This window comes from Xiphophorus maculatus, chromosome 10, assembly GCF_002775205.1.
Source record: "Xiphophorus maculatus strain JP 163 A chromosome 10, X_maculatus-5.0-male, whole genome shotgun sequence".
Classification (NCBI taxonomy): Eukaryota; Metazoa; Chordata; class Actinopteri; order Cyprinodontiformes; family Poeciliidae; genus Xiphophorus; species Xiphophorus maculatus.
The window spans coordinates 15,437,087-15,456,572 of NC_036452.1; the positions used below are offsets into that span (position 1 = coordinate 15,437,087).

The 19,486-nt window shown below is 38.5% G+C and overlaps 1 protein-coding gene across 1 annotated transcript in view; it reads left to right on the forward strand.

Moving 5' to 3' along the window:
- tbkbp1 (TBK1 binding protein 1) overlaps positions 1-19,486 on the forward strand; it is a 64,826-nt gene that overhangs the window by 38,937 nt on the left and 6,403 nt on the right. The window contains exons 5-9 of the mRNA XM_023341294.1: positions 1,569-1,716; positions 4,089-4,291; positions 5,611-5,672; positions 11,710-11,825; positions 15,668-16,449. Of these exons, the coding sequence (XP_023197062.1) occupies positions 1,569-1,716; positions 4,089-4,291; positions 5,611-5,672; positions 11,710-11,825; positions 15,668-16,449 (1,311 nt within the window). The remainder of the gene's footprint in view (positions 1-1,568; positions 1,717-4,088; positions 4,292-5,610; positions 5,673-11,709; positions 11,826-15,667; positions 16,450-19,486) is intronic.

A 19,486-nucleotide genomic window follows, 5' to 3' on the forward strand; every position in this document is an offset into this window, starting at 1 on the left:
TCCACAATTCTCCTCCTGATGTCGGATTTCTCTTGACTTTTCAAACATGTAAGAGAAAACTGTGTTTCAGGTGTGGCCTAAAATACTCCCAAAAGTCTCCCTCCAATTTACTTGGATATGTTAGTTAACCTATCAAAGCCATGACATTTTCTTCTGGACTTTTCCTCATTCCTTAAAGATTCTTCTTATTGTCAATTTTCATTAAACACTTTTAGAGAATTTGGTTTTCTTAATCATTTTAGGAGCTTAAGCACCTCCCAACAAAACCTTGCTGGTGAACAAAGTTCATTTACGTCTAGTCCAACATCAAGTTCGCAGGTTTCATAAACTAGTAGTTTTGGCTGAAGGACAGAACATCCAATATCCACAGTAAAATATGCTGCTGATCATCAAATCTTTCACTGTAGGCAATTTCTGCTAGGTGATAGTATCTTTCTTTTTACAAAAAAACAAAACAAAACATGCAATTGCTGATCCTGCAAATTATAATCTGGCTAAAAATATTTTTGGACGAGAGATTCTTCTCTCAGCAACTGTTTTAATTATTCCTTTCCCCCCGAAGAATTAAGCCGCATGTGATTTAACTTTCCTTTGTGTATCGCGCCACCGCTTAAAACCGTGAAGAATCTCATTTATTCTAAGTGGTTACAAATCAACACGAGGCAGAGCTGTCCAAACGAACAGATTGGCTGGCTGAACTTTCCTCGGTGCCCTTCTGAGGTAATAAAGCATCTCACTTGACAGTGGAGTCCATCTCACACAGTATCTTCAGCAGCTTTAAACTGTCAGAGTGCTGAGGGAATGAAGTGTGCCAAAGATGTTGGAGCTGCCACCTGGCAGGGACTATCACAGTGTCACCTGCAGCTCGTTAATGGGACTCCATCAGAAACCTGCGCCTTGCTCACCTTCCAGCCTTTTGCTCACTTACTCATTAGCACGTCTGTAAAGTGATAGAGACATTTAGAAATTTAAAGTAGGAAGGTTCTTAAAAAAAAAACAACAGTAAATGACATAGTTAAATGATTTGCTTCTTATTTAGATTTAAATGGCAAAGATGTGGAGATTGATCACTTCTTGAGAAGCTTTCCTTTCTCAGAGCCTTTCTCTTTATTCAGAACTATGCTGCGATTACATTTTAATCTTTGGCAAAAGTAACGCGAGTAAATACAAATTGTGGTTTTCTACAAATGCTTTCAATTTGGGAGGGAAACAAGCTTTCCAAACCAACCAAGTCCTTTGTGAAGAATTGCCTTCTACGTCTAAAACCTGTTTGGGCAAATTTTAATGTCCTCAAGCATCAAGCATTCGTGTTACCTTGCAATTGACTGCTTATGGTACCTTTTCCATGTAGGAAATTTGCCTACCTCACTCCTTTTGCATAATTGCTTTAATTCAGACACAGTTAGTGTTATTTTTGCAGATTGATACCAATTCCTGTGTTTGACAATTGATTCAAATGTCACAGGATTGTACCATGTGCCACACATAAATAAAGACAACATTTTACCTTGTTCTCAGCTGTACGACAGATTGGGCTGTCTTTTCATGATTTATGTGTGTGATTTCAGACGAACCTGGTGGAGAAACATGTCGAACGGATCCTGGGCCTGGAGTCGGCGCTGAGGCAGAGGGATGAGTCTCTGCAGAAGCTCAATATCCAGCTGCACAACAAAGACATGCAGTACCTGCAGCTCCACTCTGGCCCTGACAAACACAGTAAGCAGCTTTGTCCACTCAGGTACAATTAGTGAACATGTTTTACTGGACAAATTGAGAAAAAGTAAGAGCAGTCATTCCAAAGACATTTAGACGCAGGAGGAAAACTGCCCACCTCTTGTCTGTTGTTGTAACTTTTAGAAATCAGCGAGTGTGCATTGTTTCTCATTGGCTGCTCATCTGTGCAGAGAAACAGACTTTTTGCCAGAGTGCAAATCTTTTTGTCGCTTTTTGTATGATTTATGACTGGTCATAGTATGCAGCTTTTCGGGATTTGTTATGTTTATGTGACTCAACATTGCACTTTCTTTTCTTCTATTGACTTTTGCTATTGTCATTTAAATGTCTATGTTTTCCTATGGGTTCAAATGCCTTCTGTTAGTCTTTTCTCTGCCTCTTCATGTTTCCAGACAGTCCAGAAACCTTTAGCTGTCTGCTGTGGGATCTTCATGACTGGGTCTGTGTCATGTTCTGAGGAACAATGTTCCTCATTATTTTGTTATACTTCTTAAGCAACACCTTTCTTTTCAGTCCATTCAGTTGCCTTCTGCCTCTCAGTCAGACAACTATTTTAGTTTTTCTTGACCAAATCAGAGTTAAATTTTTTGGTAAAACACTGACCTGCCAAATCAAATTCAGCTTGATGTCCATCTGAAGATGATTTTTTTGATATATTTAAACAACACTGAATTTTTCCATTCTACCATCGAAGCTTTGTGTGTCACAAACAAACCAAAAAGATGTTCAATTAATGCCACTTATTAGGAATCTACTAAACTGAAGCAAATTGGAACAGCTGACTCAAATCCAACCGTGATGAGCAATATAGACTCAAAATCTCACTGCGATGATCTGTGGCGTGTATTATAACAATAAAAGTGACTAAGAAATCATTTGCAACATTTTTGCAGTCTTTTTTTAATCAGCTGTGTTGGTGTTACTGTATACAACTACAGTTAAAACATAGTTCTAAGTAAAATCTATTCTGAAATTGAATTTTTCATGTTAAACTGCACATAAACTGCGTTAGATCATATTTCTGAATTTGATATTTACCGATTCTTATGGAATCAACAGTTGAGAAAATAGTGAAAGTGACAATTTTGACAAACTGTTGGGGTTTTAAGATGTCATTCACTGAAATTTATTGCAAAGAAAAATTACATTTTATTATCCTGATGAGAAAATGTTCATAATGACGATAAACAATAGCTAAATGCCTATTCTCTCTCAAATTGACTTCAGATGATGTCAGGTTAATTCTCTGCTTGTTACAGGATTCCTGATAAAGGAATCAAATTTCCTTTATTCTCATTGTGCAAAAAAGCACAATGGAAATTAAAAACTCTCAATGGCAATGCAATTAAATGTTAAATGATAAATAAATATATTTAAATAAATATTTTTTTAAAAACATAGCAAAACCAACTAAGATCTTAAGGAAAAAATAGCAGCTTCTTTAACGTCAAAGTTCCAAAAAAAAGTTATGTAATTGATAGAAAGTGCTTTGCAGTGAAACTTCAGTCATTCTGGCTCTAACGGCATTTGGCATTGTACGACGTGTGCTGCAAATCGGTATTATTCAGCCCATCTGCACCACCAAATGATCTCTGCTGTGAGCAGTCTTCACGACTAAACGTGTAAAAGAAAAGCTACTTAACAGAGAACAATACAAATTCCTGCAAAACAAATGCGGAGCAGTGGAAACAACACCGCTCAATCTGCCGTATTGCGGAAGGACTGAAGTAGATGGGGTTCTGTCAACTTTAATTGCTTTGCATTGTGACCTTGTCAGTGACGTGGGCGGCTGAAACATGGAAGAAATGTACCAGTGCCACCTCAACAGATGCCTGTGCCGTAGTAAACCCTGATGAGGAGGAGTTTTCATTCTGCTCAGGCATCCAACTGGCAGAAAACTCATGGAAATTTGCATCAAATCTGTTTGTCTTCCATATTTTGTTGCTTTAAATTGTGATGTACGAATGAAAAAAAATATGTGTAGTACTAAGTTTGTACTGTGTATTTGCGCCTGTGACTGCACATACAAGTATTTTATTGAGGAGGCAGGAGCAAAGATAAAAGATGATACTGCTGTGCCGTTGCTATGTCTTCTGTAGCTCAAGGACTGTGTGAGCGGAGCTGAATCACTAGCCAGCCCACACAGATCACATCACCCAGGTACACGCTGAAAGATGCTGCCCTTGGAAGAAGTCAGCTCTTTGGCTCTTTTATAGTCATCGATTGTACAACCGTGGACAGCGGGGCGGTGCATTACTCAGGGAAAAAAAGAAAAGAAGCAATAGAAGCTCAGTGTTTATATCTTTTTTGTGCTGCGTGTTTACACCCTTTCCTCTCATTTCTTTTGCTTCCAGTGTTGGATTGCCCAGCTCTGACCCTTCAGAGCTCGCGCAGCCTGGACACCCTGTCGGACCTGAAGCTGCAGCGGCTGGAGGCCGAGCTAGAAGGGGCGCGGCACGAGGCCCAGGGGGCGTGTCAGCGGGAGGAGGAGATGAAGGCGGAGGTCGAGCGGCTGAAAGACGAGATCAGACAGTTGCAGGACGACCAGAGGGAGAGGGTCAGTGTTGCTTTGGTTTCAGTCTGGTACACGGTGTCTGGACCATTTAAACAGACAGAAATGTACTAAACTGTAAAATATGAAATAAAAAAACCCTCACAATAAAGTTACAGTGCCTTGAAAAAGTATTCCCGAACTTTAAACTTTTGCAAATTTTTTCACATTACAGCCATAAATGTAAGTCAATTTTATTGGGATTTTAACAGTATTTCAACACAATGTAGCTCATAATTAAGACAAGTAAAAAGTGATTATTAGATATTTTTGTGGCTGGTATTTGTGTTCAACCCCCTCTGACCTGGCACCCCTAAATAAACTCCACAGCACTAACTTCCCTTCAGATGTATTTTATGAAGTAATGATGATTCTGGGTACGCCATCAGGGACGTTTTGCAGACAGAAACATGACATGTTTGGTCAGTTCTTTTACAGAAGTTTTTGTACATTTTGTCCATATTATTCTCAGCAGTAATTTTACTTTTTTTTTTTGTTTTGTTTTCTTAGTTTGTCCTTTGTTTACAGACATAATCTTATTCTTAAGATATTTTTATAATTAGTTCCAAAACTAATGTAAATCAAAAAACATCCTGTGTGTGGCAGTGAAAGTATATATAAGACTCAGTAAAATTATGAAAAAAATATTACTACTATAAATCCTATTACTATTGTTATTTGTTATTTTTATAACAATAATCATGATATATTTTTTAAATTGGTAGATCCCAAAGAGACAATTTTTTTTCTGAATGTACAGCAAGTACAACAAAGGGGCAACAACTCAAAGTTTTTGCACAGTTTTGATGTTTTTTTTTTTTTACTTTCTTGATGGTTCAACAACATGATAAGCTGGATGATGAAAGCCATGGGGCTCAACTTGACAGCTACCACTGATCTCTGGTTTAAAGCTGGAGGCAACGGGGCGAACAAAGGCAGAATTTAAGATTGATGTCAGATCGACTGTTCCATGGAAACGTAATTGCAATCCTCAGTGTATCTGCATTTACCACGTTTTCTTTTGAAAAAGTGACAAGAGCCTCATTGTGTTATCTTATGTGACATATATTTAAGCTGAAGATGTTTTAAAGAAAATACATTTTACAGCGCCTAAATTCAGCTGTCAGCTTAAAAGGAAAAAAAAAAATCCAGCCACTTTGTCTTTGTGACTGTAAAATGGTGAGAACACACATCAATAACAGTCTTTGAGCTTGTGCTCTTCATTCTGAGAGTTTTTGTCCCTGCTGTCTCTATGCTGTCAGATTTTGTCCAATATCCTACCAGCAACCTGCATGGTAATCTAATTTCATGCTCTACTTCTGCAGGAAATGACTTCTCCGTGCAAGCAGTGCGATGTGGAGTGGATAAAGAAGGTGGGAGATGAGCAGTAAGTGACCACCAACAATCTCTTAGCAGGGGCTGAAGGGAGGGGAGCTCATGTGGAGACGGAAGGAAAGCGGGAGCATGGCTAAGTTAGCAAGAAGGAATACAGGCTGAGCAACGATCACAAACAAAAAAAGAGCAAGATTGAGAAATGCTTCTGCAGAAGCTCATCTCTGCTGTCCTGCTGGGATGTGCTCAGGCCTACCTCTGGGAGCCTCATTAGGAAGCAAGCAAGTTCTCCAATCACTGACTAACTGGTGTTGAGGAATCATGGCTATTTTTGATGGTTTAATATAGGTAAGCTAATGCCATGTGTGTTTAAGTAGACCAACATTCCTTTGGACAAAAGCAGATGCAAGCAGGAGTTCACAGATAAACATTTTTCTGGCAAGGTTGTAACTTAGAGCAGCCATAAAACACTATGCTCTTGAAAGGTTTTAAATTAGGAGGCCATAAAGAATATCTTCCCCGGCTCGCAGGTCAGAGGTCGGGGGTTTCCCAAGAGCTCAAAGTTGCATCTGGAGTTGATCACAACTTAGGAATCTTGGAAACACTGAGGTTTAATTTCTGATACACCTTTTTAATATTAATAGCAATAGTGTGTTAGATTAAAATATATTACCCAAGTTACAAGTACTAATCTAGTTAAATGGAATGTATTTGAAAATGTACTAACTATGACAATATCGGAAACCAAAAGGGAATGGTTTGAATGTTATGTTTTACAGGATGAAAAAGACTTCTATCTCATTATTGTTTGTGATAAGATAAAGATTCAAATCTTTGGAGAAGCTGACTGCAGAGGAGCAGGATAGGTTTTGTGAAAATAACTTATAATTTTAATAACTAAAATGACTCTTGATATTTGTCATTAAAACTCAGGGGAAGGTCTAAGTTTTTTCCAAGGTAGCTCTTGGTTGGTCAAAACAGAGGTACGCCCTATTTGCATATATTAACAAAGAGAAACGCCTTCACTAGAAAAGGGAATGCTCAATAATAAGAATTCAGACGGCTGCCCTGTTTTGCTTTTATGCATCAGCTGTCTCCAAAAGCGCTTTTGTTCTTATTCTTTTAATCCTTTTGTCTCAGGTAAAGAATGTACTTCTGTGTACTTTGAAGTTTCTTGTTAAATTCATACGGTGTTTTCTATTGAATTAAACTCTGTATTTTTGTGACGTCATCGTGCCTTGCCGTTTCCTTGCCGGCTGTGACGAGATCCGCTCGCGACCCGGGCATCCAGGAGGAAAAGGAGAGCCATGCTTTTTCCAAAATTTAAGCTAACTTAGTAATTTTCCTTCTTAACACTGGGTTCAAAAAGCATTAACAGGGGAGTAATGTTTGGATGCTCTGGCCTGGTGAATGTACTATGCAAGGTCCCATTGGCTAATTTTCATTAAATAAAGTTTGTGAGGAGCCATCAGTAGGCAGTATTTTACTCATGGTCAGAAATTTGCTGAGCTGCTTTAGTTTGGTGAAAACGAAAGAAAGGCGAAACATTCTAACTGCATGTTACAACTGGGTCCAGTTATTTAGTCTAATTTTGAAAAATGCTCTCGCAGGCAGAGCAGGTGAAACATAGAGAGATATCAAACTAAAAGCACAACAAAGGCACAAAGCAACTAAAAGAAAATAGAGATCTAGGCGTGATGAATAACAGGGTCTCAACAAAAACCATGAAAAGAGAGATGACTGTTTATATAATGACTAAAAAAGGCATCTGATAGCATTAGCATGAAAAGACTAATAGAGAAATATTATATCTATAAATGTGAAAACTGAAGAATTTTTAGAATTTGACGGAACACTTTTGGCAAATAATAACCCTGAGCAGCAGGGGGCAGTGTATGCACAAACCATAACGTCTTCCTGTCCACTTTGCACATACTGTACTATCAATATATTTTTACCTTAAAATCCTAATAAAGTGTTGATTCTTTCCTCCTCTCCTACCATTAACCATCAGAATAAAATCTTACACTGTTTATAATTTTATCTCTGTCTCTTACTGGAAGCGAGGGCGGTCTCTTATCTTCATCTACGTCTAAAGTTGCCCCTGACTTCTGATGTTTACAGGGTGTCAGGCATAAAAAAGGAAGAAAAAAAAAAAGCCGCAGCAGGTTGGGCAACTGACTCCCACACAATGAAACCCCAAAGGTGTTTCGATGGGGAGCAAACAGAAAGTAAATGGTGCGACAGCAGTCAGAGGCTGAGTTTTTTGTGTGTGCCGAGTGTGCGGTGGAAGTCTACTACTTTTTTCCAGACCTTGGTCACCTTTTGGTTTTACTCAACAATATTGCTCACTCCCACTGAATTGCCGCTACACTTTTTCCTGGAGAATTTCTTGTAATTGGGTCTGTTTAATGTAAATTGCACAGATTAAAGAAGGAGGTTTTGTCAAGAATATTAGCACAATACATAACCCTTATAGTCAAGTCTTCTGTCTGTTAATTAGTGGTGATAATTAGAAAACCTCTCCAGTATGTAAAAGTTTTTTTTGTTTTTTTTTTTGTTAACAGCAACATAATCAAAGTAGCATTACAAATATTATTTTATCTTCATTTATTGTTGTTGTTGTTGTGTTAATTTCTGCCTATTTCCATCCAGTGGTTCCACTTCGCTTCTTGTAACTGCATTTGCGGACTTGTTTCCCTCAGATGGAACCGTTAATTTGCGAACAAGCTACCCTCGTCAACCACAAGCCACAGCACCGTAGGCACCAGCAGGCACCTGGCAATTACTCCCCCACCCCGCCCGGCTCAACCTCCACTCTACCAATTCAAAACTATTCCTTTGCGGAGAGACTGACTAATCTGTCCTCAGTTTACAGAAATCGAGAGCAATTTCAAATAAATCACGGCCTGTTCAGGTGGAATTCCCTCTTCGAGTTGAGAATCCAAGCAAAAGCGAAGATTAAATCTTGTGTTCCGATTGTTCGCAAATTCTCAACTTTGTGAATTTGTAGTTTTTCAGTCATGTTTAAAATGCCAGTTGTAAAATTTAAGCTCAGCTGTCTGTCTTGAAATATTTTGCAAATTGTAATGGCGATCATTTACAACGTTCTGAACTAAAAACATGCTAATGCTATCATTAGGATGCAAATCTAAAGTTAGCATTCTAATGTCCACAAATACTTATTTACTGATAGGTTGAAACTGGCCAACTAAACTGTTAGGAAACACTTGCGTTGATGTAATTTTTTCTGAGATTTTACGTGACCTCGTGGGTGAAATGTAGGACCAATGATGAGTGTTTATAGTAGAGGCTGAAATTCTGAAAGTACAGTAGTAAAACAACTGGCTACTCCTATTTGCTATTGTATAATGAACACAGTTTGGCCAACTTCAAAGACGCAAAGCATCACCCCGTAACTGTGGCTTGGTGTGAGAGCAGTTTGACACCTTTCTGTGTTACACTAAACAGCGCATGACAAAATTCAGGAAATGGACTGCAGAGTGTGGGAAATAAAAACATTGTTTGATTTCAGAGAGACCCCAGCCCTTTCCAGGAGGTCTATAAAAAAAATCTGCTTCCTTTTCTTGTAATTCCTCTCAATCTCTCAGTTAAGAAAAAGAAGAGTATTACGTGCACCACTGTGCATCCTGAAGTCATGTTTCCCTGAGTGTGTGAGGGAACGTCAGATCCCAGAGGCAGGTGTGGAGACGGCTTTTCCTTTTTAAACATCAGATCGGGGGTCAGATTTCAGCCTACACTCACCTCCCACTCACCCCCACAAACGCACACACACACAAACACGCACAGTACGCTTCTCCACCTGATCAATCTACTTCCACAGCCCTTTCATCAATGCTGCATTGGCATTATCACACCCCTCCCACGCACTGTAGCGCACACTGTACAAAACCTTGCACACTCGCATTCAAGAACGAAAAGAGGGGGAAAAAAATGAGCATATGCACAAGAGAGGAAATGCATGTAAGCAAATGTGAGAAGCATTTTTAGTTGCTTGGGAGACAAACAAACAACTTATTATGTCTGTGAATCTTTGCTCTCTGAGAGGGTGTAGAGCCAGGACTGAGAGGTGTTGAGCTCTGGCCAATGCCTGTTTCAAAATACTGCTAAAAGACATGAGCAAATGTGAAATGTGACATAGCATACGTGTGAAAAGGAAGAGGTGCGTCAGTTTAAAACTGTCAATAAATCTGCCACACATCAGTATTTAGGTATGAACAGCCGAAGCGGGGGTAAAGGAAGATTGCCACTTAGTTTCAGGGATGCTTTATAAGACAACATTATGCCGCGTGCTCCACCCACCATGTCCGTAAGTAACGCAAATGATCGTTTATTTTCCTTATGCAGCAGGTTGTAAAGCCACAAACAGTGATGGCCCTTCCGAGCTGAACCAATTCAAACCAAAAGGAAAGATGTCTGTTGCCAGACGGCGGGCTGAATGGGGGCTTGATACCCCCACCTGTGTGTGAGTCACCGTAGTCAGTTGAGAAATTAGGTGGGCCATTAACAGGCACTAACTAACCATTGGAAGTTATGAGCTGTTCAGTCGCTCTTCTGGTTTTTTCAGTGCTGACTTCTCTGAAACAGAGACCCAGATTTTTATGTTAAATGAAATTGAAGGTAAACTTGTTGCATTCACGAATGTGAAGGAGCAAAAAGCTTATAATCCAGCTTTGAGAATAGATTTCTGTTAAAAAAGATAATAAAAATAAAACCTAACACTCTGTTTGTAATACTAGTACATATATATATATATATATATATATATATATATATATATATATATATATATATATATGCAAGAGTTGCTAAAACTAAATTAATGTGTGGGTGTGCTGCAGAACATATGTTAAAATTTTACAGTTTGCTAGCTGTGTAGGAAGGATGTTTCTTTGTTGTTTTTTTTAGGGAAGTTTCTGTCTGTTCTGTTTCATGCTGAAAAACTCCCCGTGAAAGGCAGAAGTTCTGTGTTTTTATCCATCACAATCTTTATGGAAGAATGAGATCAGTCAATTCTTTTTTAGCAAGGTCATCACATCAAAATCGTTCAACGGCGCTTCACGGCCTTGAGCACAATTTACATCCTCTTTTCAACTCTGACTTTTTCATTTATCTCAAGGCATATCTGCATGTTGTCTGGGTTCATGCTTACCCTCAAGAGATGCTTCATGGTATGTTGAAGCTTTCGTGTAGGTGTGCTGGTTTTCATATGACACGCACAAACACACACCGTCGCATTCTGAAACTTTCAAATTATAAATCTCTTGATGAAACTAATGATAACTTCGGTTTTCTTGAAGTGCAAGCCGTTGTATAAGAAATTACTCAGATTTTTCTACGTTATCTTTGTAGATTATATGCTGGATTTTATGGTTTTGGTTTTAACCCGATAACAAGGGTTAGTATTCATCTCCTTCTGCGCCCGAATGAGTCAATTTCAGATCAAGACTGAGGAGTTTATAAAAACAAGCTGCCATATCTGATCTGACTACCTGTTTGGTTTTATATCTAATTCATCAAATGTCTTGGTTGGTTTTATATTCATCTTGTGAACAGATGAATTTACTTTCGACTTGCATAATACATTTCTGTCTCAATCTGTTTTGATGAAATTAGCTGAGAGAATGACATCTCGTTGCTATGGTTAAAATACGGCACCTCGTAAACCAATCTTTCTGGATTAGAGCTCTGGAAATAGAACCGCTCCGTCAGCGCAGCCCCTGAGAGCGTCAAGGCACATCTTGCAAGAATATGGTGTGATTTTAAATTATGCACTTCGACATGCAATCTAAAAATATGTGCTTTCAATTAGCCACCTGATTTGTGTGTCGCTGCAGCAGGCCTTTTTCTATTTCATAGCAGATGAAGATTAATTCATGTTCTCATTCATTTGCAGTTCCTGGCTTGGAGGGAGAAAAAAAATTATTTGCATTTTGACAAGAATTTGACTGCAATTATAGTTTAAATAACCACACAGTTGTAACACCTTAACATTGTGCCAACACTTTAATGCTCTGCTGTAACAATGATTATGCTAATTACATAATTGCCCTCCTCCTTTCTTCCTTCAGGGTGAATTTGGCTCTGGCCTACACAGAGTTAACAGAGGAAGTGGGACGCCTCCAAGCGCTGTGCTCCAAGCAGACGGAGATCCTGAGGAAGGCGGCGCAGGAGCCGGCCAGTCCAGGTTAGCGTTTATGCGTTGAAACACTGCACGTCGGAGAAAATCTGGGTCGAGACGATCCCGGTAATTTTTATTAGAAGAGCCTGGTCTTTAATCTGCAGAAACATTGCAGCAGCACTCTCTGAAACACAGTCACCACAGCTGTGTATTCATTGTGAAACTTAAACATGCAGTTCAAAAGGAAAAGCTCACCGACTCAAAGCAGGATCTCTGATTTACTACACCATAGGTGTCTTACTTAAAGTACATTGCGACACCAGACTGTATTGTTATGGTACAGAATGTTCATCCCACTAATGTCCATAGAAAACATGCTGACGTTTTCTCTGGACCCTCCAGGTTTCTGCTGAAGTGCAAAGAAAAAGGAAAATAAATCCTGGGACTTGTGTGTTGCTCACCAGTCCAGGGTCTACCCTCACTCTTGCCTATGTGACCCGCAAGATGGTCACTTGCGGGTCAAAACCAGGCACTGATAAAGCAGATATAAGAACAACAAGTGTGTACTTATCTATTTAGTTTCAAAGATTTTTAAAGTGGGCAAATTAGTGTAAGAAAACACCTTCTATTTAATTTTTTTTTAAAAAGTAAATTGTGAATTGAAAAGATGTCCTCAATGTCCTACATTCCTTACCGCAACAACAATCTTTGGTGTGAGAGCTGTTACTGAGGGAAGGAGACTGAAAATGAGTTATTTTCAGCATTAAAGGAAGCAGTAAAAAAGAAACCAAAAAGGAAACTGTCCTTTTTGAGTGAACTGTAGGCAAAAGAGAGCAATAGTTTCAGCAGGTAAAAGTAATGATAAACAGAAATGTTTCCATGTTTTATTTAGTTGAGGTTTCCACCTGTCTGTCATGGAACATTCTTGATTTGTAAATGTTTCTGTCTGTGTGTCTAAGAAATTATGTAATTATGTTTTACAGTGACTGCTCTGAGACACAGTCTGATGTAATTTATCTAAATTATTACTGGCTGCTGACAGCAAGGAGACGTGACAAAAATACTTGGAATTTTGTTCTTATACCTTTGTGTTTTTATAAGTATTAAAGATAAAATTGGTGTCTGCAAGACAGAGACACAAAGCTATGATCAGTTCATCTCTAAGAATTATTAGTTTCAAAATTACCAATTAAATTAAATTATAATTTAAAAAATACCAGCTATCAGAGATAGAAACTGTGTTAAACTCTGTCAGAACTGACTCATCAAAGGACCTAGTAATTGCTCGGCCCACTTTATAGTGGGTATAGAAACTACATTTGGCTATTGCTGACACACCCCTACTTTGATGAGTTATTTTCTTTTACTTACTTATTTAAAAACTAATTTATTGTAGGTTATGTTAAATCTGAAATTATTTATCATAAACAATTTTTTTATCACATTATCGTGGTATTTTAACAGGGGTGTGTAGATTTTTTATATCCGATCTGCTCTACATACACATTTGTTTCTTTCAGTCAACTCCTCCTATAGTTTACTTATTTTTCATATTGTTTCCATGCTGGTTTACCTTCACTGTTCATGTCCAAATTAGCCTTTTTGTGTTTTGCCCTACTACCAGCTTTACAATTAGTGTTTTAGATGTTTTTTATTATTAAATTAAAATTGTCACACATTCAGCCGACTTGCGGCCCTCAAGCGACACTGGGCACGATAGATTCCTAATTTTTAAATATTGTTTACATATCAATAATTTCTGAGGCATCTTAAAAAGCAAATGTAACGTATATCAAGTTTGATTCATTAATTGACATCTGCATCGTTTCTCAGTGCTGGTTGTGATTTGTGTGTTGTTTTCTCACTTAAAAAGTAACAATAGGAAATCCGAGATGCACGTTGTGGAGTAAAAGTAAAGAAGTGCTAAACGGTAGCAACACCTTTTTCTGCATGCACAAAGAAACACAGGTTGTCTCACAAGTTTGCGTCCAACCACAAACCAAGTTCGCAGAACAGAACCTGAGAGAACTTTAGCTAAGAAAACTAAACAACAACAAGGAATGTGCAGATAATATGAACGTCTTCGCCATCTATAACAAAAAACTGATATTCTTGGTGATTTGTTGGCATATTTTGGGAAATTGTGTGCAGCCATGGAAGAGTTCTTGAATGTCGAAAGCGAGTGAACGTACTGGACTTACCCCCTTTTTCTCCTCATTCGGAGAAAACTCTGAAAAGCACAAACAGCCCCTCCCCTCTTTAGCACCCTGAACCAGTGTAGCTGAAGTGACTGCAGGGCTGACTCACTCAGCAACATATCTTGAAATTACAGGAAACACTACAACTGTACTTGTGCAGATAAATCTTTTTATGGAGATTTATACCAATAGAGGAACATAAAGACCATTTCTATTAACTCAATATCTTGTTGCAACATCTGATGAAAATGTTATGCAAGATGACAGCAGCAAAAAATAACAGTGTTTTGACAAAAAATATTAAAATGTGCTGATTTATTATTGAATAGTGCAGCCATATGGGTAAGGTGAAAATGGGAGTTTGTCTGCTAAGCCCACACTGACTGTAAAACAGATGTTCAAATTTTTTTTCTTAGGGTAAAACAAAACAATTTGTTTTTACATTAGTTGGCTCGCTGTACTAATGTAGTTTTTGATATTTTACATAACTAAAATTATATACAGTATTTCATGTACAGTATGTGTCAAATATATCCTTAACATATTTGTTCCTCAATTTTTTCTTCAGTTGCACCCGAATAATTTAGAATTTAATCAGAAATAATTTTTTCACTGATAGTTCAGTTTATTTGTATTGTGCAACATTTTCTTAAATTTAGCTTCCTGGAAGCCAGCCTCATTTTGTTTCCATCATTGAAGGAGTTTCAGAGATTTCTATCAATATTCTAACTTTGTTTGACTCAGTGTCTGCCCGACTATTGAATATAACTACTTCTAACTGACTGAAGAATGACATCATTCTAAATCTGTTATTATTTTCACTTTTACTGTTGCATGCACTTTACTGTTCCTGTTAAAATTTAACAACAAAATTTGAAAGTGGTGAACAAAAATACAACCATGTAACAACATATTAGCATATATCTGTACATCCTGAAACTACAACGTTAATGAAACACATGACTGAATTTCAGTATTTAGTCTTCTTTGGTAGAATTCTGTCAGCAACTCACATCTTCACTTGGTAGTATTTTTTTTCAAACTCTAGCGTGCAAATCTTTCTAATCTATCACGTTGAGAGGACCTCTCCTGTCCACAGCCCTCTTATTGCTTTACAGATTCTCCGGCTTTAGGTTAAGGGTAAAAATGAACAGAGGAAAATCTCACTATGAATATTAACTCTATTTCAGTTTCATTAGACTCACTATAACTGGTGACAAGTGTGTGCCCAAGAAGACTGAATCCAAAGAATGTATGCAAATATTCTCCAACAAAATATTAGATTGAGGATGTGCACATTAATGCATCCAGGTCATTGCAGATTTTTTCTTTGAATTTTATAGGATAAATGTTGAAAAACTATTATTATTAACTTTATCATGGTCTCATTGTTTCACATCTTGGAAATACCTGACATTTTAACAGGACTGTGTAGAAAGTTTATCTCCACTTAATCAAATGATGTGCAATGTATACTGCGCTTTATATTGTGCTTCTACTTGGATTTGGTCAGTGTGCTAAATGGAAATTGGAAAATCAGATTCTGATGTTCAGAAAAAAATAAAATTCTCAATAAAGGTAGAGGCAATAGATTCAACTCAGGCCTCCACATGTAGTAGTCCTACGGTTTTGTCACTTTACCATGAAGCATGAAGATGTTTGTTTTGTTTGAGGTGTCTAATTGGAGGTTTTCCGCCTTTGTCCCCACAGTGCAGCTCCATTCTCCCATCCACCACCAGCGTCACTCTCCAGTTTCCCAGCGCCACTCTCCTATCTCTCAGCGGCATTCGCCAGTGCCGCCACATCACTCCCCGATCCAGCAGCGGCGCTCTCCGGTGCTGCAGCGTCTGTCCCCCGACATGCACCGCCGCTCCCCGCTTCTGGACGTCAGCAATGGACCTGCCTCTTATTCCTACCGACCGCCCACCCAGCACCTGAGAGCCAGCTTCCAGGGTCGCCGCAGTTACTCAGAGGTAGCTGACCCCTCAGCTTACCAGTGCCCGCCTCGCTTCTCCTTAGACCCAGTCTCCACCCTGCCAAAGCCACGGCCCTACGTTGAGGGTTACCCAAAGCAGCAGCCCCAACACGTCGGCTCCCCTCACAGTGGACTGCAGCACCGCGGGTCCCCATCGCCCCTTCAAGCTGCGGCAGGCGGAGACAGCAGTATGGTAGAGAGCTCCATGCGCCACTCCAGAGAGATGCCTTTCCCCCTGTCAGAGGTGGCACACCTCCATTTTGAGCCCCCTCCTCCTTCCCAGCCCGCCCCCCAACCGCCTCAGTCCTCTGAGGATGAAGAGGAGTGGACCTGCCCCCATCCCATTAGCCCCCCAAGGACTCTTGGTGTGCTCTCTCCTGGTGTACCCAGCAGCGTCATGAGGGGCCCGGCATCCTGCACAGCCTTTCCCATCCCTCAGAGGCCCAATAACCTCACCTGCCATACCCAGCAGGGGTACACGACATCAGAGCATGCTCAGTCTTGGCCTTCCATTAACGTGAGTTAATAAGAAGTTCATTACGTGCCATTCTTCACACTTATCTGTTCAGTCAGACTTGTTCATAGGAGTTCATCTCGAATTTAAATGATCTGACTAAATATTTTTGGACTGATAATATACAGAAAGTACATAAATGTAGTGGTATTTCTCAATACTAGCTCACATTTTTCTGTTTTTTTCTCCATTTTTCACAAAATAACCAGTACTTTTTGTGAGGTTCGCATCTTGGTTATGTAAAAAACATATATAGAGATGTATATAAAGCAGGTACAACTCTCATACTGCCCTTGCAACCAATTAAAATGCGAGAAATTATCGGACAGAAGCCCTCTATTCTCAGCAGTAAGTACTTAACACACAGTGATGCCAACTTCCTATTTAGCTACATGCATAAAGGCAATAGAAAACTTGTTGAGGGCAAAACTTACAAATAAGTTATATTTTATTTCCTGAATGCCTGTGCATACTCTGTTTTTTAATGTTAAACAAATATAAAAGTATGTATTATTTACAGTTTATAATTAAATGCAACTGTAAATTGTGTTCAGCTCATGGTTTGGGCACAAACAGCCGCAGTTGCTTATTTGGCCCTTTGGGAAAAATATTCTGCCTTGGTCGAGAGGAGATGACAGGGTGGCATCTTTAGCTCACAAAGTCTCCATAGCAACCATTAGATGCCATCTACATGTCAACTGGGTATCTGGAGGACATGCCTGAAAAAGCATTTTCTGTCCTGCCATTACAAGGAGACATCTGTAGAGTTCACTAAACTTTCTTAAAACAAAGATTGATTTGCTCTGCCGCAATCACCCCAGGCAGCTTGGCATGAATGAATATGTGGGAAATGATTTCATGCTACCTGTACAGTAGAGGATCTGTGGTGCTGTGAGTTTTTTTATTTTCTACTTCAAAAGCTATGAGAATATTTTTGAAATGCATAACATTTCTTTAAAATACCAGGGGTTCCTAAATAAATAATTTTTGCAAAGTGTAAAATTATTTATTTTACAATTTGCAGACTAGTATTGCAGACTAGTAGCAATACAAGTCTGCAATTATAACAAACTAGTATTGCAACTAGTCTGCTATATTTGCAGACTAGTTGAAAGTATAGTAGAAGACATTTTGTTCAAACCAAATACTGGTTAATGTGATTTTTTTCCCCCTCAATTAGATACATTTACTCAAATTACAGAATGAATTGCATTCTTTACTTTTCTGTAACAGATTATACACCTATAATATTTTTCACCATGTGCTATAAAGTGCGGAGTGAGCTGTACCACTGTAATAATGTGCAACCACATGTTTCAGGTATTCTGAAAGTACAGAGTCGCACTTATCGAAACAGGTCCTCAAACGGCCGTGTTGTATTTCATCATGTCTGCAGCTTGCCTTAGAAACTCCGAACTTGGTTGATCAAATACTAAGCAGCTTTCTAGCCCTAAAAAGTTTTCTATTAAAAATAGTTTTCACACTATATTTCACAATCTTCTTGATGACTTTTAGTTCCGTTGGGAGACTCAGACAGCACATTGTGAAATCGTCTTATTTTCTGAGAGAAGAGAAGTTTGATCAAACTCTCATGACTGTGCATGATGAACAGAGATGGAGTCAAGATGTTAAGTCTCAATTAGCATATAAAACAAGGAAACAACCTTTTTGGTTCACTCCAGAGCAACTACAGATACTTTAAAGCAACTCAAAAGTACAAAGGCATGCTGTAAAATTAAGGAAAGAGCATAGAAACCCGTTTATAAAAATTAAATGCAATCAGCATAGACTGGTTAGCGGTATTTATGTATCAAGTCCGTTAATATTTTCCATCACATAACTTCTATTGTTTCAAGTGTTTTTAAAGAGCTGTTTAATTAGTGTGAGAGTGACATGAGTTTAGTTTACGTTTTTTGAAGAACAAAGTAGGTTCATGGCCCCTTCCCCACTGATTGCTGTAAATTGCTTGTTACCGCTACTTGAAAGAAGGCCACTATGCATTTTCCACCTCTTACAAGAAAGACAAAACCAGCCATTTTGAAATATTAATAGCACCACCCATCAGTCTTACTAGAATAATGTTGCTTTGAGTAGTTGGAGAACTACACAACTTGATCCAATGGCCAATCTAGGTCATGTCTGCTTGTACTTGTGTTGGGATTGAACGTTTTGGAACCACCTATCATATCCGCTACCATCTAAGTAGAAGGAACAGAATGGCTCAGGAACTGGTTTCATCTCTAAATGAACTGAAACTTATTTCTGGACCTGTGCAGGAATCAAATTGAACAAAAAAGAAAACATTCCATCTTAAATAAATTAACAGGGTGAGTCTGAGCATTATGCAGATGAAGGAAAAATAAAATAAAAATGTTTCCAGGATCCTTCACATAAAAATTAAAAGGGACAAAACAAAAATATTTATCACAACCAAACCTCCAGAGGGTGACCTGTGCTTGGTTCTGAATAGTTTCGGGTAAATTTCTTGCTAGTTTAGTTTTTTTTTACTAGTCTCTTTCATAAGCTTTTGGTGAAGGAGTTGACATGAGGCTCTGATCAACCATTCAGAAGCCAATGAGAGAAATTAATTCTATTTTTTTTTTTTTTTTGCCCACCACATTCTAAAAACTAGAGAGAAAAAGACATAAAGACTATTTTTCAAAAGAAACTGCTTGGAGCTTCTTTCACAAAACCATGCGACTGAATGCAATAAAGGTTCACGATTTAGTGTTTCATACTTTAAATTGGGAATTTTTTTATTAATGTAATGGGACTTTAACACATTGGCGGCAATTCAGGCAGGCATTTCATTCAGCATAACACTTTGAGATTATTGACACCTTGATAGTCACTGAGGATGCTGTGTGGGCAAAGGGATTGTTATGACTAATTGAAAAGTTCTGTCAAGAATACAAGTATGTTAAAGGTGACTGGTGAAACAAAGTCCTGTGGGTGAAAGGTCAGACCTGTTTTTTTTTCTTTTTTCACTGCACTTATTAAACTGTGAGAAACTCATCACATCCCATGCATAAATCTTCAG